General features: G+C 41.5%; 1 protein-coding gene across 2 annotated transcripts in view; it reads right to left on the bottom strand.

The window, feature by feature from the left end:
• The window catches only part of LOC124595918 (neither inactivation nor afterpotential protein C), a 386,219-nt gene that overhangs the window by 321,843 nt on the left and 39,876 nt on the right, over window positions 1-24,500 (bottom strand). For both annotated transcript variants that reach the window (XM_047134827.1, XM_047134829.1), the window contains exons 3-5: window positions 23,691-23,872; window positions 13,809-13,913; window positions 9,274-9,383 (exon numbers count right to left, since the gene is read on the bottom strand). In XM_047134827.1, coding sequence (XP_046990783.1) covers window positions 9,274-9,383; window positions 13,809-13,913; window positions 23,691-23,872 — 397 coding nt within the window. The remainder of the gene's footprint in view (window positions 1-9,273; window positions 9,384-13,808; window positions 13,914-23,690; window positions 23,873-24,500) is intronic.

The following is a 24,500-nucleotide window of genomic DNA, read 5'->3' as shown; positions in this document are numbered from 1 at the left end:
CATAGGCAACATCAAGGAGATTGTGAGCTCAGTAACGCCGTGGTCCCGTGGTTAGCGTGAGCAGCTGTGGAACGAGAGGTCTTTGGTTCAAGTATTCCCTCGAGTGAAAACTTTAATTTTTTATTATCAGAGTTCAAGCACTCACACATAATCAACATCGCTCTCCAAAATTCCAGGATATGTTCTGATTTGCTTGGACATATGCAGGATTTGACGGTCTACACACGGAAAAATTTGAAAACGTTAAAAACATTTGTTTTGACAGATCACAGAGAAATCTGTGCGACTGTGAAACTGTTGCATTCATTTGTTGCAGTTTATGTGACGCACTCTAATGTTTTCATCACTTTTTTGGAAGTGATTATCACATCCACAACAAAAACCTAAATCGTGCAAGGTAGAAGAATCTTTTTACCCATTCGCCAAGTGTGCAAGTTAGGTGGGTCGACAACATATTCCTGTCATGTGACGCACATGCCGTCACCAGTGTCGTATAGAATATATCAGACGTGTTTTCCTGTGGAGGAATCGGTTGGCATATGACCTTGCGATCAAATGTTTTCGGTTCCCATGGTAGAGGCACGTCCTTTCGTCTACTAATCACACGGTTTTGCGGTGCGGTCGCAAAACACAGCACTAAACTTATTACAGTGAACAGAGACGTCAATGAACGAATAGACAGATCATAACTTTGCAAAAATAGTAATTAAACTTTTCGCTCGAGGGAAGGCTTAAACCAAGGACCTTTCGATCAGCAGCTGCTCACGCTAACCACAAGACCACGGCCCACTTTTGCTCACTTCCTCCTTGATATTGCCTATGTGGCCCATGGAGTACTCAGTTTGTATATTTTGCTTATTTTTTCATAGTTCCACACAACTTCTTCCTGTTTTCTCGATTGATCTGTGTTCAGTTTTACAAGGCCTATCCACTGTGACAAATTATAACTAAATCTGAGAGGGGTGCGATGGGGGAGGTTCCCTTGTCAGTAGAGCTTTCAGTTTAGTTGGTAACTTGAAGAAAGCTGGTTCAGCTGTGTGGATGATTTCTATGAATCATAAATCTTCTCACAAATGTTTTGCCCTTAAAAATGAGGTTGTTAGTCATTACAACACAAAGCCAGTTTTGCTTAGTAACCTTTTGCGAACCTGATATCGCCTAAAAACTTCCATTGGTTTTGTTAATATGACGTGACACAAATAATACAATGACGATTCAAGTACTTTTTATACGCATTAAGTGAAGCATTTACACCTAACGTAAGATGCGATTTGCTACTAAATATTGTTGCTAGGATATTTGTTCTTAAAATAAGCAAATAGCCGGTCGGTGTGGCCGAGCGGTTCTAGGCGCTTCAGTCTGGAACCGCGCGACCGCTACGGTCGCAGGTTCGAATCCTGCCTCGAGCATGGATGTGTGTGATGTCCTTAAGTTAGTTAGGTTTAAGTAGTTCTAAGTTCTGGGGGACTGATGACCTCAGCTGTTAAGTCCCATAGTGCTCAGATCCATTTGAACATATACAAATAACCGTCGTTAACTACTTTTGTATCTTGGGAGAAACGTAGTTATTTTTGATAGCAGAAAAGGTAAGGAGGCATCTCGAACCTGTAACAGGACACTGCTATTGGGTCCACCTAAACTGCTGTGTAGGAAACGTGTGGTCACCTTCGGTGCTGCAGGCGTTTTGGGCCCATCATGTGGATGGTCTTCCGATGCCCACAAAGTGTATTTAACTATTTTTAAAATGACGTAAATAAAGTAGCAACATCAAAAAATAATTAATGTAGACTAATGAAGTTTCGGGAATGCATTTGCCTAGGTAATGCATTTAAATGATTGACATTGCAAAATCACAGGTTAATGTAAGCGCGAGATAAGCCATTGCAAATGTTAAATGCTGGTACATTAATAACCGGTGTAACCACCAGAATATTGAATGCAACAAAAAAAATTGCATGCATTGTGTTGTACAAGTGCCGGATGTCTGTTTGTGGGATGGAGTTCCACGCCTGTTGCACTTGGTCGGTCAATACAGGGCGGTTAATGATGGATGCGGATGACGCTGAAGTCGGCGTCCGATGATATACAGTGTGTGCTCGATTGGAGACTGATCTGGTGATCTAGGAGGCGAAGACAACATGCCGACTCTACATCAACATCTACGTTTATACTCCGCAAGCCACCCAACGATATGTGGCGGAGGGCACTTTACGTGCCACTGCCATTACCTCCCTTTCCTGTTCCAGTCGCGTATGGTTCGCGGGAAGAACGACTGCCGGAAAGCCATTCGTCATCTCCTCGGGAGGTATAAGTAGGGGGGAAGCAATATATTCGATACCTCATGCGGAAACGCACCCTCTCGAAACCAGGTCAGCAAGCTACACCGCGATGCAGAGCGCCTCTCTTGCAGACTCTGCCACTTGAGTCACGCTTACCAAATAACCTTGTGTGTGATCTCTGTAGAGCATGTTGGTTTACAACAGCAATATGTGGGCGAGGGTTATCCAGTTGGAAAAAAATCCCTAGAATGCTGTTCATGAATGATAGCATGACAGGTCGAATCACCAGATTCACATACAATTTTGGAATGAGGGAGCGTGGGATAACCACGAGAGTGCTCTTGCTATCATGAAATCGCACCCCAAACCATAACTCCAGGTGTAGGTCTGGTAGGTCCGGTGTGTCTAGTACATAGACAGGGTGGTTACGGGCCCCCATCTGGCATCCTCCTAACCAAGACACAGCCATCATTACCACCGAAAGAGGACCGGCTTCACATTAGAAACTGACCTCCACCTTGCTCTCCAATGAGCTGTCGCTTGACACTACTGAGGTCGCAGTTGGCTGTTGTTTGGGATCACTGGAATACATGGTAAAGGACGTCTGGCTCGGAGTTGTCCTTGAAGTAACCGATTCGTAACAGTTCGCTGTGTCACGATGGTACCAAGTGCTGCTCAGATTTCTGCTGCAGATGCAAAGCGATAGGCCAGAGCTACAAGCTAAACACGATGGTCCTTCCTCTCGGTAGTGTCACGTGGCCGTCTGAAGCCCGGTCTTCTTGCGACCGTACGTTCTCGTGACAACCGCCGCCAGCACTCATGTACCGAGGCTAATACTGTCAAGTCTTTCTGCAGTATCGCAGGAGGAACATTGAACTTCTCGTAGTTCTATTACACGACCTTGTTCAAACTCAATGAGGTGTTGATAGTGTCGTCTTTGTCGCTTTAGAGGCATTCTTGACTGTCATCAACTCACCGTGTCCAATCTCAAAACTAACTTATGCTCACTACCGTTACAGCGTGTATTTAAAGCAAATCTGATTTGCGTCCTCATGGTGGCGCTCTAGCGCCTCTCTTGTGCGACTAGAGCAAAATTTGAATAGACATCATCATCATCATTCTGACGTAGAAACACGCCTAGTAACTTTCGTTTATGCCGCACAACTCCTTCTTGGTGTTGCGATTTTTTTCCGTTAGCGCATTACAGAAGCGTGTTCCTGTACATTATGTACTGCTAAGGTAGAGCGTTTGCATAAAATTGAACATCTCAAATTCTCAGAAAAAAAAAATCAAGCAAAACGTGTCGAAAAGCATATGTTGAGACGAGGATAAACACCAGTCTGTGTATATTAACAGCGGTAGTTTTAAATTTCGCCGGTCCTGTTGTGGTAGCACTTTCAGCTACTTAGTTATATCGTATATAGCTTTAAACTGATCATCTAGAATCCTCAGCAACAGCAGGAAAAAATTGAAAAATAACACGTTGGAAAAACATCATTTTGGAGGAAAAAATAGAAACTGCAGGAAAAATATCACAATTCTACTATCTGAAACATACCATTTGCCAGTACAGAAACCATGTCCCTCAGGCATCAAGGTCTGTTTAAGAGATCAGATTAAAAGTTGTCTCCTGCAAGGTTTCGTCTTGCGATGGTTTCATAACCTATCATTTTTCACTGAGACAGAATCGCAGTGTATTATTCACAATGTGTGTAATTGTATTGTTGTATTTTTATCAAGGAATTTTTACTGAAGAACAGCTTTGTGCAGAACATAAATGCCTTAGGGATAACGGTCATGTACTGAACGGTATGCTCCATACACACGTATCACACAAGCATGATTCATTCACAGTATTCTTGCTTGATAGATAACAGGCCGCAAATACTTGTTGGGACTACACTGTGATAGTTACATAAGCTATCTACAGTTCACTTCTGAACTTTCTACAAAAACATACACCGAACATTGAGTTCCGCCCATTGCACATAGTATTTGCGTTTTAAATTTCTTTGCCTCGCATAAAAGCGGCTGTAAAGTGTCTAAGATTAAAAAAAATCACTTTTCTGTTCCAGTTACATTTTGATGTGTTTATACCTCTCTAATCATCTTTTATTTTATTTTAGTTCTTTTTATTGTAATTATTTTATGCTGTTAAGATACATTAACGACAGTGAATGAATGATATAAGCGAGCAGGAGACTTCGAGAACTAAACAATAACTTCAAAACGAAATTAAACAACAATCAGATGTGTTACATGAGCGTTTCAGCTACATGCAGACAAGTGAAATGTAGCGACATGTGAAGAATTGAATCTCATACCGTTACGGAGTAAGTTTTCATCAATTTGTCCAAATTAAAACACTGTAGCTCTTCGTTAGATCATATACTCACTTAAATCTTATTAACATGATTTACTGTAATACATAAAAATTCTTTTTGCTGCGTCTATCCCTAAAGCAACAATCTTATAAAAGTTTCTGTCCCTTCTGATCTCGAGAAGTGCAGCGGAAAGCACAGTACTGTGGCATTCTTCGGCTCTGAATTTTAAGCAAAGCACACCAAATCCTATACGACACACGTAACCGGAAAGTCTAATATGGCCTAAAGTGTCACGTGACGCGACTTCAGTCAGTCGCGAATTGCAAGCGAAAGAGAAAAAGATGTCCGTACTTTTCCTGTATAGAGCTTATCACTGCTACTAATTTTCCATAGCAGATATTCAAGTCAGATTAGCATTCAAATTACTAGTTGAAATTGTTCGATAGATCCCCCTTGAGTGGTGGGGACAAAGAAGGTTTGCGACTGCAGGCGATATAGTTGCCGAGATTTCCAGCGATAAGTTGTTCGTGTGTGGGGCCCTTGTTGTTGTGTATGTTCCGTTTATATACAAATTAAGAGACATTCATTTCCTTTGTTTTTAACTGATATTGTTTTCAGTTAGCCAGATCTGAGATGGACATACCCTGTCAAAATTTAGCGATCATCGAGGGGTAATGTATCAACAGTCAAAATTCGTTCCTATCTCAAAGAAAATAGTGGGGACCTACTGAAACTGTTTTATTCCTGTAAATTTGTGAATTCGTAAAAAGCGACAGTGGAAAGACGAGGTATTAAACAAAGGTATTTTTCTAATAAGATTAATGTAATCTTGTGGCTGCATTAACACTGACTGCCTCAATACGATAGCTGTTTTGTGGCAATTGTGTTTTTTTACGATTTGCAACTGTGGCCACTATCAATTGTAAACAGCGAATTTTACGCCAGAATGAATTGACTGTGCACCACAAGAAAAGCCAAGTAAAAATTTGTTTACAGCGACAGCAGTACTCCACAGTTTTATCAAGCAGGGGAAAAATTTAGTGGGTGCTTAATTTGTATATTTTATTGCTTTCAAACATTCTGGATTCATCGCGTTATTTAAAATATACAACCATAATATCCTCGTCGCGGTGATCTCTTGTTGAAAATTGCTTTTCAAAAAGATGAACAGCTGCTTTCTTTGTGATTATATTCGTAGTCATGTAATTTAGCGTTTCAAAGAAAAGTCAGTTCCTTCTAACAAAATTCCAAAGAAAAATTCGACTCTGATAGCGTTGCAAAGATACAATCTCGTCCCTCTGCGCGTGCGTTGTTGCTTACGGAATGTTTTTAATTCGGTGACAGAGAGCACAATATGGGAACACATATTTGGTCATTACTACAAAATTATATAGCTGATATGCTGTTTTCTATTGACAGCGCACTGCACTTCATGTTCCTAGTAGAAAGATAACGATTCGAAAGGAGAAGATTTTTTCATATGATGAGTGCGAAAGGGAGGATTCAAAGTAGACCAAGTCCTATTTTGGCTATTTCTGAATACAATCTACCACCGTATTGTAAAAGTTTGTTTTGAGTGTAACATTAAACCAAGTCCATAAACACATTTTCATGCACACGGTGGGATTACACCTCTGTCTCTCAGAAATAAAGACGATTACAAAGTTATAATGAAACAGTTCCACAATATCCCTGTTTCAAGACACTTACAGATTCGTGACGTATCTTTTTAGTTTAAAAAGTCTGTAAATCAAAAGTTGCACTTGTACTTAAGTTTTAATAATTTTATGAAGTGGTAGTAACTTAAAATATGCCAACATCTTCTTATATTAGCAAGAATTGAAGAGAGAATTCGCAAAACTTCACATATATATTTCGGTATTTAGACTCATGAACAGGACAAATTCGCTACATTAAAACAGCCTGAACTCAGTTAAAACTAGCTCAAGCTCCTAACTAAAAATACAGCATGTGGCGTTGATGTTCCTAGAGTCTGGACGTCCGTACTTGCCTAAAAATTTTGTCTTCGATATAATAGAAAAACTAATAAAAAAGAACAATACCTTTATGTGGAAGAGGACTGGTGAAGACTGTTAATTCAGCCAGGAGTAATAAACCTAAATTGATCACCAAGCATAAAAACTTTGAAAAACTGCGTAACAAACATCAAAGAGGGTACACAACAACAGTCTGTCAATTAGATGTATATAGGGTGGCTGAAATTTGAAGAATGCTCACCCTTAATGATCGAATTCAAAGAAACTGTCGTTTCGGGACATTAATCTGAAATGAAAGACAAGGAATACCTTTGCAGACTTTGGCAAACGTATTTTAAGATTTACTACATTAGTCTAGAAGACAAGTAATGTACAGAAGATAAACGATATGAAATCACTTCTACCATACGAGGGCAATTTCAAAAACATTCCACTACATTTTCCACCGGTATGGCGTTGCAGGCGAACAGTGACGATGGCGTTGCTTCGTTGACACTACTCGTGACCAGAATGGTAATAAATACTGCAACATACATTTGAGCCAAGTACTTTCTAAGCACCACTTCTATGCAAACTGAATTTGTGAAAATTCTGTGTGTTAATGTAACAGGAAGGAGATTTTTATATTTTGTGATATAAAACGACAATAGATAATAAAACTCATGTCATATACATTCCTTAACGTTTCGGAGAGAAACTGAACCAAATCTGGTACACTGTCAAATTTTATCCTTCCGGGCAACGACTATAATGAGTTACTGGATAAAGTATGAGTTATTAGTCCACTTAAACGTCGTACATAACTCAACCCTTGAAGCGATTTAAATAGTATGGTTATTTAATTCGAGCTGAAAATTGGCTTTAATGGACTTGGTGCATATTAATTCTAAATCCTCCAAATATACTCCAGTGGTCTGTGTGCTACGAGATTAACTTTTAGTGAGGCTAAGTAAGGGAATAGACTAGTACAAGGTTCTCGGTAATAAATCAAATTTTGGGCAATATTTTTTGATGTGAGTTATTGGCAATAAACATACATCAAAGAAAGTTTTGCATCACCCCAGTTCCCAGAACTCCTGAAGATAGATGTTGACTGTGGATATTGTATCACAGGCACAAGCCCTTGGACTGTTCAGAGATGACACTAAACACGCCCAAACATGTAAACAACCATGCATGAGCAGCGCCTATTAGATGGAGGGGTCCGACTGTCGATCAGTTCCAGTCATTCCACCAGGAAGGAGTTAACCGGTCGTATTGTCTGTAGTTCAACCATGCCTAGACGGTCAATACCACGGTTCGATCGCGTTCACACTGTTACTTTCTGCCAGGAAGGGTTCTCAACAAGGGAAGTCTCCAGACGTCTTGGAATGAACCAAAGCGATGTTCGGACATGGAGGAGATACAGAGAGAGACAGGAACTGTCGATGACATGGCTCGCTCAGGACGCCCAGGGGCTACCACTGCAATGGATGAGCGCTACCTACGGATTATGGCTCGGAGGAACTCTGACAGCATCGCCACCATGTTGCATAATGCTGTCCAGGACGTCGTGTTACGACTCAAACTGTGCCCAATACACTGCATAATGCGCAACTTCACTCCCGACGTCCATGGCGAGGTCCATCTTTGCAACAACGACACCATGCAGCTCGGCACATATGGGCCCAACAACATGCCGAATGGACCGCTCAGGATTGGCATCGCGTTCTCTTTACAGGTGAATGTTGCATATGCCTTAAACGAGACAATCGTCGGAGACGTGTTTGGAGGCAACCCGGTCAGGCTGAAAGCCTTAGACACACTGTCCAGCGAGTGCAGCAAGGTGGATGTATCCAGCTATTTTAGTGTGGCTTTATGTGGGGCAGACGTACGCCGCTGGTGGTCGTAGAAGGCGCCGTAACGGCTGTACGATACATAAATGCCATCCTCCGACCGATATTGCAACCATATCGGCAGCATATTGGCGAAGCATTCGTCTTCATGGACGACAATTCGTGCCCCCATTGTGCACATCTTGTGAATGAATTCCTTCGGGATAACGACATCGCTCGACTACAGTGGCCAGCATGTTCTCCAGACATGAAAACTATCAAACATGCCTGGGGTAGATTGAAAAGGGCTGTTTATGGACGACGTGACCCAGCAACCACTCTGAGGGATCTACACCGAATCGCCGTTGAGGAGTGGGACAATCTGGATCAACAGTGCAGGCATGCATCAATGCAAGAGGACGTGATACTGGGTATTAGAGGTACTGGTGTGTAGAGCAATGTGGACCACTACCTCTGAAGATCCCTCTGTATGGTGGTACAACATGTAATGTGTCGTTTTCATGAGCAATAAAAAGGGCGGAAATAATGTTTATGTTCATCTCTATTCCAATTTTCTGTACAGGTTGCGGAACTCTCTAAACCGAGGTCATGCAAAACTTTTTTTGATGTGTGTATATAATGAAAACCAGAGATTTTAGGGTGTAATGACGAATTAAAGAGTATTTAGTACAAAAACTGTAGAAATTCATTAGCCATCCGGCCGTCAACATCGGTAACATATGGACTCACCACAAAACACTGTCTCAAGTGTTAAGTACAGTTGAAATGATTAATAACTGCTTCTCTACTTGGTAACCAAGGCGCTATGGTTCTGCCTTAAAGAAATCAAATTACTCACTTTGCTAGCCCGAAGTCGACGAGCTTGACCTCACCCTCCTTAGTGAGCAGGATGTTGCTGCCTTTAACGTCGCGGTGCATCACGTTGTGTTCGTGGAGATGCGACAATGCCTGAAAATGACACAACATGGTGATACTGAAACTGTAAGTTACGTTTCTACAGGTTATCAATTTAACACTAGTTCTAACACTCTAGTGTAAATAGAGTTTCAACGTGAAATGCCAAATGAAGAAATTGCTCCATAAGCCTTTTTCTTATCTAGAAGAAAACGTAGCGCTACAAAACTATCAAAATAATGTTTACAGACACCTGCGCTCTCATGTTCAGGTCTGGCGATTAAAAAGACCATGAGATGTGTGACAGGTCCGTAAGTGCGTATAACCAACATCGGACAGCAGAAGCGAACTACAACCTCCCCTCCCCTCCCCCTCCTCATACACACACTAGTGAAAAAGATCTTCGGGAAAGGAACTTGCATTCTGTCCTTGTTACACGGGAAGAAATATTCATTGAGTATCAGATTGAAGAAAGCCACAAAATGAAATGGATACCGACCGGGGAAAAGTGTACCCATAGCCATTTGTCACGAAAACCCAAAACGATGTTGCCATTCGTCACTATCCTCCTTGCTACCGAAAATGTCAGAAGGGTCTGGTAGGGTAAGGTAGGTGGAGGCAACTATTAAAAAGTCATAGTGTAAATATATTTGATGATTAGCATCCACAGATTATCCAGTTGTGTTTTGTTTCCTCCCACTTCCTCCGCCTTCTACGAAACTTATATAAATTAACCCCCTCCCTCCACTAACCCCCCAACCCCTTCGCCTGGCTCAGACTTTAGGGTCAAATCTTCCAGACCAGTGCAACGTTCATCAGATAAGAATGGAAGAAAATTATCGGTTACAGTTTTTTTTATTTATTCATTTTTAATTTCATTTGAGGCGAGCGACCATCACGGCACACTGGGGTTCATCTGCTGTACATAACAGTTGCACCTGCCACAAAGGCCACAGATGTTGACAGGACGCGATCCACAACACCACATACAAGTTGTTCTTTGTTATTTTTGAATAACAATGATTGTTAATGTTTTATTGGATTGATTGGAGGAAGTTATCAGGAAAAGGAATAAGGCACATTAATTATCTCCAAATATAACATCTGTTTATGAAAACCTGTTATGCATCAGCAGCAACAACTTGACTATTTTTACATACTGGTGATGAAAAACGGATCATATTTTATCTTCTTTTGAATTAGCTGACTTTTCTCGGAAGAGTTTAAGCCTGCTGTTGAGAAGAAGTTAGAGAAAGTCAGATGCCAAACAAAGCATCAAGTTCATAGTCCCATCCCAGTCGCCAGATATAGTAATTCTCTATTTCTGAAAGGCGGATTAAATCTGTTCCGAGAACAGACAGCCAACTAAGAAAAAGATTTAACTATGATATCTTTTCTATCATTACTATGTAAAAAATTTCAAGTTGCGCGTAATATACTTCAGTAAAATCGATGTTACATTTTACTCATTGGAGTTAATTAACATGTCTTAGTCCTTTTCTTGATACCTTCCTCCAATCAATCCAGAAAAGCAATTAATAACAATTATTGTTAAAAAACAAATAACAACATGTATGTGGCGTTGTGTAGCGCGTTCACTAAATTTTTTTAACCCATTCGGCAGGTGTAACAACGGTTAGACTGCCACATGAGGTGGCAAACGCCAATATTCTGTGGCACTTGCTTGCCTCACAGGAAATAAATGGAAACAAAAACCAGAAATAATTCTTGTGAAAAGAAAAATACATTAAATGAAAGTCCATTAAACAAAGTGTAGCTAACTTATACATTGCCTGTGTGTAGTAGGGATATCAACTATCTAGCCCACTTTGGGCTTAAATGACCATAAATGTACATAGTGCACCAGCTTACCCATTGCATCAGGGTCAACACTTTAGACCTTGAACTAGATTTTTAGACGTTGACCTTGACTTGACTCATGATGTAATAAGACACTTCACCTCCACCGTTCCCTACCCCTCCCCTCCCCTTATCTCTAGCTAATCCTAGTACAGTATTAAAAATGAAACATCAAAAATCCAAGTTGGTGGAACTAGCCCAGACGTGCTAGCGGGAAATTAAAAATGCTCTTCCCCCCCCCCCGCCCCCCCTCTCGCCTCTTCCCCCTTATCTCCAGTCAATCAGAGCACAGTATCAAAATGAAACAAACAACGAAAAAATCCAAGGTGGTAGAGGTAGCTTGGTTGGTTGGTTTGTGGGATTGAAGGGACCAGACTGGTAGAGGTAGCCCAACTGTGTTAATAGCAAATTTAAAACCCCATCCTCTTTCCAACCACTTAGAGCATAGTATTTAAATGATGATTAAAAATGGTGTCATATTACATTATTTCGGAAAGACATGTGACCTACACATGACGCCACATCCTTCCCCTCCCTTCTCTCTGTCTCCAACCAGTCAAGAAAATCCAACTTCTCCATGGCGCTCCCCCTCTTGTTTCCAACGAATCTGAGCGTAGTACTAAAACTGGGGCGAGATATACGTTATAAAAATATGTAACCCCTAGTTTAAAGTGGATGATATGCATTATTTCTGTAAAAGCCAAACACTTCTGACATAAGATTAAAGTAATGCCAGGGTCAAACATATCCATTATTTATGTGCACACCCTATATATACTATAAAATATGTAACCTCTAGTTTAAAGTCATACATTATTTCTGTAAAAGTCATATGTTGTTGTTGTTGTGGTCTACAGTCCTGAGACTGGTTTGATGCAGCTCTCCATGCTACTCTATCCTGTGCAAGCTTCTTCATATCCCAGTACCTCCTGCAACCTACATCCTTCTGAATCTGCTTGGTGTGTTCATCTCTTGGTCTCCCTCTACGATTTTTACCCTCCACGCTGCCCTCCAATACTAAATTGGTGATCCGTTGATGCCTCAAAACATGTCCTACTAACCGATCCCTTCTTCTAGTCAAGTTGTGCCACAAACTTCTCTTCTCCCCAATCCTATTCAACACCTCCTCATTAGTTATGTGATCTACCCATCTAATCTTCAGCATTCTTCTGTAGAACCACATTTTGAAAGCTTCTATTCTCTTCTTGTCTAAATTATTTATCATCCATGTTTCACTTCCATACATAGCTACACGCCATACAAATACTTTCAGAAACGACTTCCTGACACTTAAATCTATACTCGATGTTAACAAATTTCTCTCTTTCAGAAACGCTTTCCTTGCCATTGCCAGTCTACATTTTATATCCTCTCTACTTCGACCATCATCAGTTATTTTGCTCCCCAAACAGCAAAACTCCTTTACTACTTTAAGTGTCTCATTTCCTCATTTAATACCCTCAGCATCACCCGACTTAATTCGACTACATTCCATTATCCTCGTTTTGCTTTTGTTGATGTTCATCTCATATCCTCCTTTCATGACACTATCCATTCCGTTCAACTGCTCTTCCAAGTCCTTTGCTGTCTCTGACAGAATTACAATGTCATCGTCGAACCTCAAAGTTTTTATTTCTTCTCCATGAATTTTAATACCTACTCTGATTTTTTCTTTTGTTTCCTTCACTGCTTGCTCAATATACACATTGAATAACATCGGGGAGAGGCTACAACCCTGTCTCACTCCCTTCCCAACCATTGCTTCCCTTTCATGCCCCTCAACTCTTATAACTGCCATTTGGTTTCTATACAAATTGTAAATAGCTTTTCGCTTTCTATATTTTACCCCGGCCACCTTCAGAATTTGAAAGAGAGTATTCCAGTCAACATTGTCAAAAGCTTTCTCTAAGTCTAAAAATGCTAGAAACGTAGGTTTGCCTTTCCTTAATCTAGATTCTAAGATAAGTCGTAGGGTCAGTATTGCCTCACGTGTTCCAATATTTCTACGGAATCCAAACTGATCTTCCCCAAGGTCGGCTTCTACTAGTTTTTCCATTCATCTGTTAAGAATTTGCGTTAGTATTTTGCAGCCGTGACTTATTAAACTGATAGTTCGGTAATTTTCACATCTGTCAACACCTGCTTTCTTTGGGATTGGAATTATTATATTCTTCTTGATAAAGTCATATACCACTGACATAAGATTAAAGTAGTGCCATGGTTAAACGAATGCATTATTTATGTGCACATGCGTATCCCTTGCAAAATATTAAAATGACTGTACGGTCAACGGTATGAATTAAATACGTAAAACAGCAAGATCACACACATATCTCTGAATTCCATACGTCAATACTGCAGTCCCTACAAACATGTGATGCCTTTTTGTTTCATGTCAAATACTACACTCCTTAAACACACCTATGATCTCTTTGAAGGAAAGTAATAATCTCTCTGCTTTCCACACATCGCAAATACAGAACTCCTTAAAAGTATCTGTAATCTCTCACATACAAAGTAATAATTAATTGTTTTTCTCCCTCACTCCGAAATACCGAAACTACTTCAGTCTCAAGTGGAGTACTTCTGAAGGCTAGACTGAGTATGTTGCAGACTCACCTTGACGCTCTCTTTGAGTATATACGCAATGTGATCTTCGTTCATCTTCCTGTTCTGCTTGTGCAGTCCCTGTACCAAGTCCGTGACTGGACCGCCATCGCACAGCTGAAACAAGAAGAACACAGTTGTTACGGGATACATAAACCGAGTTTCTTTCTTAGCAGTTGCAGAAAGACGTATAAATGTGTAAAATATACTGAAAATATTATATCCAATGAAGTTAACACGCTATCTCCATGCTGATGTTTGGTATGTAAAGAAATGAAAGCTGCTGAATGTAAGCTCTCCATGAAAATTTCCATCACGTTCACGTGCAAATAGATCCATAAGCTAACACGACGGGGCACACACGTGTAGTATGCTTTTACTTTACACTCAGAATTGAGCCATACAGTTTTATAGAAATGGGTACAATTAAACATTTACATCGTAATTAAATGCTTTCAGAAGGAACTCAATAACAATATTATAAACAGGTTATGTTAATTTGGTTCATAAACGATCTGTGACATTTGTTGGAAAGGATTCAGATGTAAGCGTTGTCTGAGTTCGCGTACCAGTTTTCCGTAATTCCTTCACGAAAGAAGATGAAATAAATGTTCAAGAATTCGAAACCAGAACAGCTGTTAGCATGAGTGACATAAAAGTAGATATCTTAGGTGTTGCGAAACAACTCAAATCACTTAAGAAAGGCAAGTCTTCCGGTCCAGATGGTATACCAGTCAGGCTCCTTTCAGAGTACGCAGACACAATAGCGCCTTTCTTAGCAGTCATATACAACAGCTCACTTGACGAAAGGTCTGTTCCTAAAGACTGGAAATAGCACAGGTCACACCAATACTCAATAATGGAAATAGGAGTAACCCATTGAATCACAGACCCATATCACTGACCTCAATTTGCAGTAGGATTTTGGAGCATGTACTCTACTCGAACATTATGAATCACCTTGAAGAAAATGACTTATTGGTACATAACGAACACGGATTCAGAAAATATGATTCTTGTGCAACACGGCTAGCACTTTATTCCAATGAAGTAATGAGTGCTGTCGACAAGGGATCTCAGATCGATTCCATATTCCTAGATTTCCAGAAGGCTTTTGATACCGTTCCTCACAAGCGACTATTAATCAAATTGCGCGCATATGGAGTATCATTTCAGTTGTGTGACTGGATTCGTGATTTCCTCTCAGAGAGGTCACAGTTTGTAGTGATAGATGGTAAATCACCGAGTAGAACAGAAGTAATATCTAGCGTTCCGCAAAGTAGTGTCATAGGCCCCCTGCTGTTCCTGATTTACATAAATGATCTAGGTGATAATCTGAGCAGCCAACTTAGACTGTTTGCAGATGACGCTGTAATTTACCGTCTTGTACAATCATCAGACGATGAGTTCAAATTACAAAATGATCTACAGAGAATTTCTGTATGGTGCGAAAAGTGGCAATTGGCACTAAACAAAGAAAAGTGCGAGGTCATCCACATGGGTACCAAAAGAAATTCGATGAATTTTGGGTATACGGTAAATCATACAAATATAAGGGCTGTCAGTTCGACTAAATACCTAGGAATTACAATTACGAGCAACTTAAATTGGAAAGACCACATAGATAATATTGTGAGGAAGGCGAAACAAAGACTGCGCTTTCTTGGCAGAACTCCTAGAAGATGCGACAAACCCACAGCCTACATTACACTTGTCCGTCCTTTGCTGGAATATTGCTGCGAGGTGTGGGATCCTAACCAGGTTGAATTGACGGAGGACATCGAAAAAGTGCAAAGAAGGGCAGCCTGTTTCGTGTTATCGCTCAATAGGGGTGAGAGAGTCACTGATATGATACGCGAGTTGGGTTGGCAGTCACTGAAACAAAGGCAGTTTTCGTTGTGGCGAGATCTATTTACGAAATTTCAATCATCAACTTTCTCTTCCGAATGCGAAAATATTTTGTTGACACCCACCTACGTAGGGAGAAATGATCGCCGGCCGAAGTGGCCGTGCGGTTAAAGGCGCTGCAGTCTGGAACCGCAAGACCGCTACGGTCGCAGGTTGGAATCCTGCCTCGGGCATGGATGTTTGTGATGTCCTTAGGTTAGTTAGGTTTAACTAGTTCTAAGTTCTAGGGGACTAATGACCTCAGCAGTTGAGTCCCATAGTGCTCAGAGCCATTTGAACCATTTTTTTGGAGAAATGATCATCATAATAAAATAAGAGAAATCAGAGCTCGAAGGGAAAGATTAGGTGTTCCTTTTCCCCACGCTCCATTCGAGAGTGGAATGGTAGAGAAGTACTACGAAAATGGTTCGATGAACCCTGTGCCAGGCACTTAAGTGTGAATTGCAGAGTAACCAGGTAGATGTAGATGGAAAATTGCAAACAATAGAACCAGAAGAAAGGGGACTCAGTAGTAATCAGTCTGACGATCTTGTTGTTTTCTGTCGGCGGGGAACCCAGGTACAGTGCCGTTGCCTATGAGTTAATGAAACCCAATGAGACAAATAGCTAACTACTTTGGGCGCGTGGCGAAGCGAGAGTCCGATGACAGCAAATGGTTCAAATGGCTCTGAGCACTATGCGACTTAACTTCTGAGGTCATCAGTCGCCTAGAACGTAGAACTAATTAAACCTAACTAACCTAAGGACATCACACACATCCATGCCCGAGGCAGGATTCGAACCTGCGACCGTAGCGGTCGCTCGGTTCCAGACTGTAGCGCCTAGAACCGCACGGCCACTCCGGCCATCAGATGACAGCAACTACTCGCAAATCATGCAGTGACAGTTCTCCAGATGCCCAATCATTCATGTCACTTGTTGTTTTCCACAACTATCTCTACAGGATCTTTACGAACCGACCCAGAGCAGGCAAATCAGCTTCCCTACAAGAGGTATCGTCGTACCCGCACAACAGTCTACAAAACCATAGAAAATATCGAACTTACAACAACATCAGGAGACAAAAAAGTCGTATTCCAGTTAAGAGTGTCGCAGCCCACGCCCTCGTCGGTGGACCTTGTGTATTTCTTGGATGTTCACTTAATTTTAGCTTGGACATAAATGATACTTTTTCACATGGAAATGGATGGTTCACCGTTGCCATAGTAAGAGGTGGTAGCGGAGTTTCTAGTGTACCTAGTGTACGTGGTACGTCTGCACCTGTCCTCCAGGGGAAAATGAGAATACCGATCCAGCGACCTTCCGACAGCTGTTTAACTTAGTTTTCAACGGCTAGTCCAACTCGAAAACTATCTACACTGATTGCTCCAGTATTAGTGAACGAAAAGATTTGGTTTTTGTTTTCAGCAGTGGCTCTTCAGTTTGGTTTGATATGGCCTGTTACGAATTTCCCTACTCTGGGAACCTCTTTATCTCACAGTAGCAAATGCACCTTATGTCCTCAATTATTTGTTCAATGTATTACAGCCTCTGTCTTCTTCTACAGTTTCTACTCTCTACAGCTGCCTCTTGTATCAACACGTCGTAACAAATGTTCTATCATCCTGTCCCTCCCTCCTGTCAGTGTTTTCCATATATTCCTTTCCTCGCTAATTTTACTAAGAACTTCCTCATTCTTTCAAATGTTTTTTATTCCACTCTTTGATCACAATATCACTTCCTTTGACGATGACCGTTTTCAGTCAGTAATGGCCATCTTCAGATCTACAATACAAAAATGTATAAACCTAGTGGGCAGTGTGTCTATCAACACAATACAGCATTACGTGTCACAATATACTATCAAACAAGCAGGGAAACTTACAGATAAAATACGGTAAAGCGTACCTGTTCTACATCATGTCCTACTGCGATAAGGCCGTAATGGCATAGCTAAACCATATAAATATACTCAGCACAGCATCGTCATATAGATCTAAAATAAGGTGTAGAATAGGCCACATCGTCCACACAGTCATTTTTGCAACAGGCTACTGAAGTACAGTAGCTACCAGAAATTTGTCTGCCTGCACCCTACATAGATGTCGCTATTGTGGGCTTAGATGTAATCATTTACGTAAGAAACATAATCTGATAAAAACACATTAGGTAAAATACATGTAGCAGACTTTTAAATATTGATAACTATTCAAATCAATTGTGATACAGTAAAAGACGAATACAGTTACCCATATAAAATTATTAAAAGGAAATATATAAAAATAATAGGTCTGACACTTTTATGGTGAATTTACGGTGCATCGTGATATGTCTCCCACAGAAACGTTATACAACATATTAACAGTCAATAAATAAAATTATATAGTCTCACAATACAATCCATGAATAGGTAGGATTTAATCAGTTACAGGATTAGAGCGACGAATGTACGGAAGTAAGGCAAATGCCTACTGTTCTCAACATAAATCATCAAGTACGGCTAGGCATAAATGCGCGAGGCATTAATTGGTTACCGTAATATGTTATCAAACAAAGCAAAGTAAGCGTTGGGCACAAACTCGCATTGTCCATTGAGTATCCTAGTGGGCTCATGCTTTTTGGCCTTGCAAATCTCCAACTCCTCCAACAAGTCGAGAGCGCGACCCTTCTCTGCCCTGTGTAGAATACGCATACAACTCTCAATATTGCGTTCAGTGTGGCCAGTTTCTGCCAAATGCATTCCTAATGCAGTTTTCTCTGATCAGCCCACCCAATATTTAAGATCCTTCTATAGCTCCACATCTCAAACGCACCAGTTCTCTTCGTTTCCGGTTTTTCCACAGTTCAAGATTCACTACCACACAATTCTGTGCTGTAAAATATATTTTCAGAAATTTCTTCCTGCGATTTGTGTCGATGTTTGATACTAGCAGAGTTCCCTTGGCCGGGAGTACCGTCTTTGGATGCGCTAATCTGCTTTTGAATTCCCCCTTGCTTTGTCCGTCACGTGTTATTTTGCTTCCAGCGTAACGTAATTCCTTAACTTCGTTTACTTCGAAGTCGTAAGTTTTGATGCTAAGTGCATCGCCAGTCTCATTTATACTTCTCCCCATTACTTTCGTCTTTCTTCGGTTTACTTTCAGTCCATATTCAATACTCATTAGACTGTTCTTTCCATTCAGCAAGTCCGGTATGCTTCTTGACCTTTACTGAGGATAATAATGTCATCAAGGAATGTTATCATTGATATCCTTTCGCCCTAAAATTTGATCCTTTTTTCCGTCATTGAATAGTCATGGTGAAAGAAGACATCCCTGTCTTACACCTTTCTTAATCCGAGCACTTCTTTCTTAGTCCTCCTTTCTCATTGTTCCTTCATGGGTCTTATACATATCGTTTCCCTGTAGCTTACATCTATTTTAATGAAAAATTCGAACATCTTGGACCATTTTAAATCGTAGATATCTTTTACAAGGTTTGAAAAATACCATGGACAAGTCTTGAATTTTCTTAATTATTGCTAGCATTGTCAGTTACATCAAAACTACCTCTCTGGAGCCCTTACCTTTCAAAAGCTAAACTGATCACCATCAAACACATCCTCCATTATCTTTGCCGTTCTTCTGTATGTTAGCCGGCCGTGGTGGGCGAGCGGTTCTACGCGCTACAGTTGGGAACCGCGTGACCGCTACGGTCGCATGTTCGAATCCTGCCTCGGGCATGGATGTGTGTGATGTCCTTAGGTTAGTTAGATTTAAGTAGTTCTAAGTTCTAGGGACTGATGACCTCAGAAGTTAAGTCCCATAGTGCTCAGAGCCATTTGAACCATTTTTGAGCAGTCAGCTTCAAATGCCGGTTCTCTAAATTTTCTCATAGTGTTTCTCGAAAAAAACGTCGATTCCCCTCCAGGAATTCCCATTTGAGTTCCCGAAACATCTCCTTAACACTCACATGTTGTTCGAACCTACCGGTATCAAATCTAGCGTTCCGTCTCTGAACTGCTTCGATGTCTGAGTTACTTCTTCAGTCCGACCTGGTCCGGATCCCAAACACTCTAGCAGCACTCAAGATCAGGTTGTATCGGCATACTATATGCGGTCTCCTCTACAAGCGAACCATTGTTTCCTAAAATCCTTCCAATAAACCGAAGTCGACCATTTACCTTCCCTACCACAGTTCTCACATGCCCTTTATATTCCATATCGCTTTGTAACGTTACGCCCAGATATTTAAACGATTTGACTGTGTCAAGCAGGACACTAGCAACACTGTACCCGAATATTACAGGTTTTTTTCTTCCTATTCATGCTCATTAACTTACATTTTCCCAAATTTAAAGCTAGTTGCTATTCATCACACCACCTGGAAATTTTGTCTAAGTTGTCTTGTATCTTTCTATAGTCACTCAACATCGACACTTCTCTGTACACCACAGCATCATAGGCAAACAACCACATATTGCTGGCCACCCAGTCCAAGAAATCATTTACGTGTACAGACAAAAACAGTGGTCCTATCACACTTCTCTGGTGCACTGCTGACGATACCCTTGCCTGTGATGAACACTCGCCGTCGAGGACAACACACTGGGTTCCATTACTTAAGAAGTCTTCAAGTCACTCACATATGTGCGAACTTATTCCTTATTTTCCTGTCTTCGTTATCAGCCTATAATGAGGCATCGTGTCAACTTTACGGACATCTAGGAATATGGAATCTGCCTGTTGCCTTTCATCCGTTGCTCGCAGTATATCATTTGAGAAAAGGGCAAGCTGAGTTTCGCACGAGGGATGCTTTCTAAAACCTTGTTGATTCGTGGACATAAGCTTCTCAGTCTCAAGGAAGTTCATTATATTTGACCTGAAAAAACGTTCAGAGATTTTGCAGCGAACTGAAGTTAGGGATATTGGTCTGTAATTTTGTGGGTCCGTTCCTTTACCCTTCTTATATACTGGAGTCACGTGTGCTTTTTTTCCTATCACTTGGCATTTTCTGCTGGGCGACAGATTCATGATAAATGCAGGTTAGGTAAGGGATCAATGCCGTAGAGTACTCATCGTAAAACCGAATTGGGATGCCATCCGGATCGGGTGATTTATTTGCTTTCAAATCTTATTACAGGTTGAAAGATCAGTGACAGTCTGAGCCAAGTTTTCAGGCTACCTTAGCAGCATAATAGTTAAGGTGATTGTATTTCATTAGCAGGAAATCTGGGTCCGAGTCCAGATGTGGCAAAAATTTTCAGTTACCGCTACATATCCATCGCATCGCAGGTCAGTATATCTGAACGGTTTGCACTGACATCACATTATGTTACTGCACATCATAAATTTCGTCCTCAAAGATCCTTCATTTCATTTCAGTGCATCTGACTGATTTCAAAGTGAAATATGTCAAGTTACGTAATGGCAGGGAGCCCACATGAAACTGTACGTCCACCTGTAACATTGGGCCGGTTGCCAGGAAGGCAACGACCTAACACCAGTAATGGGACCATGCTAAATAAATCATCATGGTGTTAAAACTCATCTTCACACTGAAAACAGCATTAGGTTTAATTTTCATACAAACAAAACTACGCTGAAACGCCAAAGAAACTAGTATAGGCACGCGTATTCAATACAGAGATATGTAAAAAGTCAGAATACTGCACTGCGGTCGGCAACGCCTATATGAGACAATGAATGTAGATCAGTTACTGCTGTTACAATGGTAGGTTAGCAAGATTTAAGTGAGTTTGAACGTGGTGTTATAGTCGGCGCACGAGTGATGGGACACAATTAGCGATGAAGTGGGAATTTTCCCGTGCGACCATTTCACAAGTGTATCGTGAATACCTGGCATTCGGTAAAACATCAAATCTCCGACATCACTGCAGCCGGAAAAATATCCTGCAAGAACGGGACCAACGACGAGTGAACAGAATTGTTCAACGTAAAACAAGTGCAACACTTCAACACATTGCTGCAGATTTCAATGCTGGGCCATCAACAAGTGTCAGCGTGCGAGCCATTAAACAAAACATCTTCGATATGGGCTTTCGGAGCCGAAGGTCCACTCGTGTACCCTTGATCACTGCACCCTTGATGACAAAGATTTAGGCCTCGCCTGGTCCCGTCAACACCGACATTGGACTGTTGATGACTGGGAACATGTTGCCTGGTCGAACGAGACTCGTTTCAAATTGTATCGAGCGGATGAACGTATAAGAGTATGGAGACACCCTCATAAATCCATCGATCCTGCATGTCGGCAGGGGACTGTTCAAGCAGGTGAAGGCTCTGTAATGGTGTGGGGCGCGTGCAGTTGGAGTGATATGGGACTCCTGATACATCTAGATATGACTATGACAGGTGGAATGTACATAAGCATCGTATCTGCTCACCTGCATCCATTCACATCCATTGTGCATTCCGACGGACTGGGGCAATTCTAGCAGGACAATGCGACACTTCACAAGTCCTGAATTGCTACAGAGTGGCTACAGGGACACTCTTCTGAGTTTAAACACTTAAGCTGGCCGCCAAACATTATTGAGCATAACTCGGATGCCTTGCGACGTGCTGTTCAGAAGAGATCTCCACCCCTTCGTACTCTTACGGATTTATGGACAGCCCTGCAGGATTCCTGGTGTCAGCTCCCTCCAGCACTACTTCTGACACTAGTCGAGTCCATGCCACGTCATGTTGTGGCACTTAGCCGTGCTCGCGGGGGCCTTAAGCGATATTAGGCAAGTGTACCAGTTTCTTTGGCTCTTCAATGTATTATAAAAATGAGCCATGTTTGCTCAAAGCACACGTATGTTAATTGTAAACATAGTGAAACGTATACTAGAATACCAACAATCTCTACGAATTTCATTGATAAAATCGTCTCATCTATCAATCGAGTCGTGGCAATATGTTCTCACAATGTTTCAACGAGTTTCCTCTTGTCATCTTCAGACAAAAAGTCTGGTTTATATGCAGGGCCAAGATAATGGAGCAGCAAAACATGAAAACAATTTTCCACTCAAAGGTTAAAAACAAGAATCTGACAGTAGTCTAGTGGTTAGCGTCGCTGCCTCGAGACCACGGAGCGTCAGGTTCGATTCCCGGCGGGGTCAGAGGTTTTCTTCATTCGATGACTATGTTGTAATCATTTTATTCCGTCTTCATTGCAAAGATGCGAAAGTCGCCGAAGTGAAGCCAAATAGAAAAACTTGTTACAGGCGCACTAACAATCCCAAACGGGATCTGCCGGCCAATAATGCAGTATTATGATTTCATTTCCCCAAGAATATGCTTGTATCAGTCAGAGACCAACTAGGGATATGGGCACTTGGCGTCTACAGCATCAGCTGCGAATGTGACATGTAGTACATCGCCCAGAAATCATCTTCCAGCGTTGTTCAGAACATGACAGGACCTCGACAAAACCGAGAAGTCTGTATTGGCACAGCACAGAATCAACGAAGAACAAGTTTGTTTTTATACGGGGAAATGTGCTATGCCATGCCTACACTTCCTTGGATTCGGTCGTCAAAGAGGCAGTGGCAATAAGAGTACATGAAGTTCTTGTTAACTAGGACAGCGGTTTCCAACAGAGCTCAGTATGGGATGTGGAGCTAGTAACGTTAGAAACGTTCTAAAGAGGTGGAGGTATAGGTGGAGTAGGAACCAGCACTAGGGTTCGACGCCCGGACTCCCTCCACACCGCCGGGAGGCCCACCAACCACTGGGCCGCGATATTTCTTCCGCAGGCACGCGACTGGCCCACCCGTTGCGCCCTAGGAAAAGAGGAATCTGCAATTCGGAGGCTGTAAAGGAACAAGCTGGACATGAACTATACACTTCACCTGGAGATGAGGGGTAGGACTTGCCGAAACTTTGCGACAATACGAGGCGACGACTCGAATGATAACTCGTGAAGATTTCATTAGTGATACGTTCCACATAATAATGAGCGTAGGAAATATAAATCCATGGATGTCTTGACAAAGAGCGCTCAGAAGATGCTGGTGCTTACCTCCATGACGAACCAGAGCTTGTCGGGATCCACTCTGTTGGTGGCCCTCTTCATGTAAACGCCGTAGAAATCTGGCAGGTTGGGGTGGGTCGATAGGTCCCGCAGTACGCGGAACTCCTCCCGAATGTCCTGGAGGATGTCCTCCGACACCGGCTGGATCTTCACGGCGACGCGCTTACCACCTGCAAGCAGAGTAATGCTCTCGTATCTTAAACATTTTGACACATCACCTCCAGCCAATCTCGGTGTGCATATTAGTTCATCCTTTGCAAGAGCCACGCGTTGTCTGAGGATATCATATAATATGTTGTAGTGCTAGGAACAACGCTATAGCGAAATATTTACTCGGTTAGATTTATGTAAATGCTGAAAGGGATAGAAAAGTTATATACTATTTTTCACGCAACGAAATATTTACAGAACCATAGGTATGTATTGTAGCTGGCAAATACAAAATTAACGACTTCCTATATAAGATGATCAAACTGTAAAGATTTCGTAAAACTACTTACTCTAAATGAAGCACGCTGGTCGAACAATGCTCGAAACATTTTGTCAATGAACGAAGCGAAAGTCAGCAGTAATATGCAAACACTGTACTTCCTCCAGGCTTGCCTGAGAGCGCCATGCATTGCCATTTATGCAAATTTTATACATGACTCTTACGAACTTCTGGATGCGCTTGCCGCCAGGTTGCAAAGGTCATACCAGTAATAATAATTAAAGAAATGAGACACACTAATCTACTAAACGACTAAAACGGTCTCCCGCTTACAATTGCAGGTTGCCTATGTGCAGATTTCCAGGGCA

Source organism: Schistocerca americana, chromosome 2, assembly GCF_021461395.2.
Source record: "Schistocerca americana isolate TAMUIC-IGC-003095 chromosome 2, iqSchAmer2.1, whole genome shotgun sequence".
Lineage (NCBI taxonomy): Eukaryota > Metazoa > Arthropoda > Insecta > Orthoptera > Acrididae > Schistocerca > Schistocerca americana.
The sequence above is the reverse complement of the archived record's forward strand: the minus strand, read 5'-3'. Positions and strand labels throughout refer to the sequence as shown.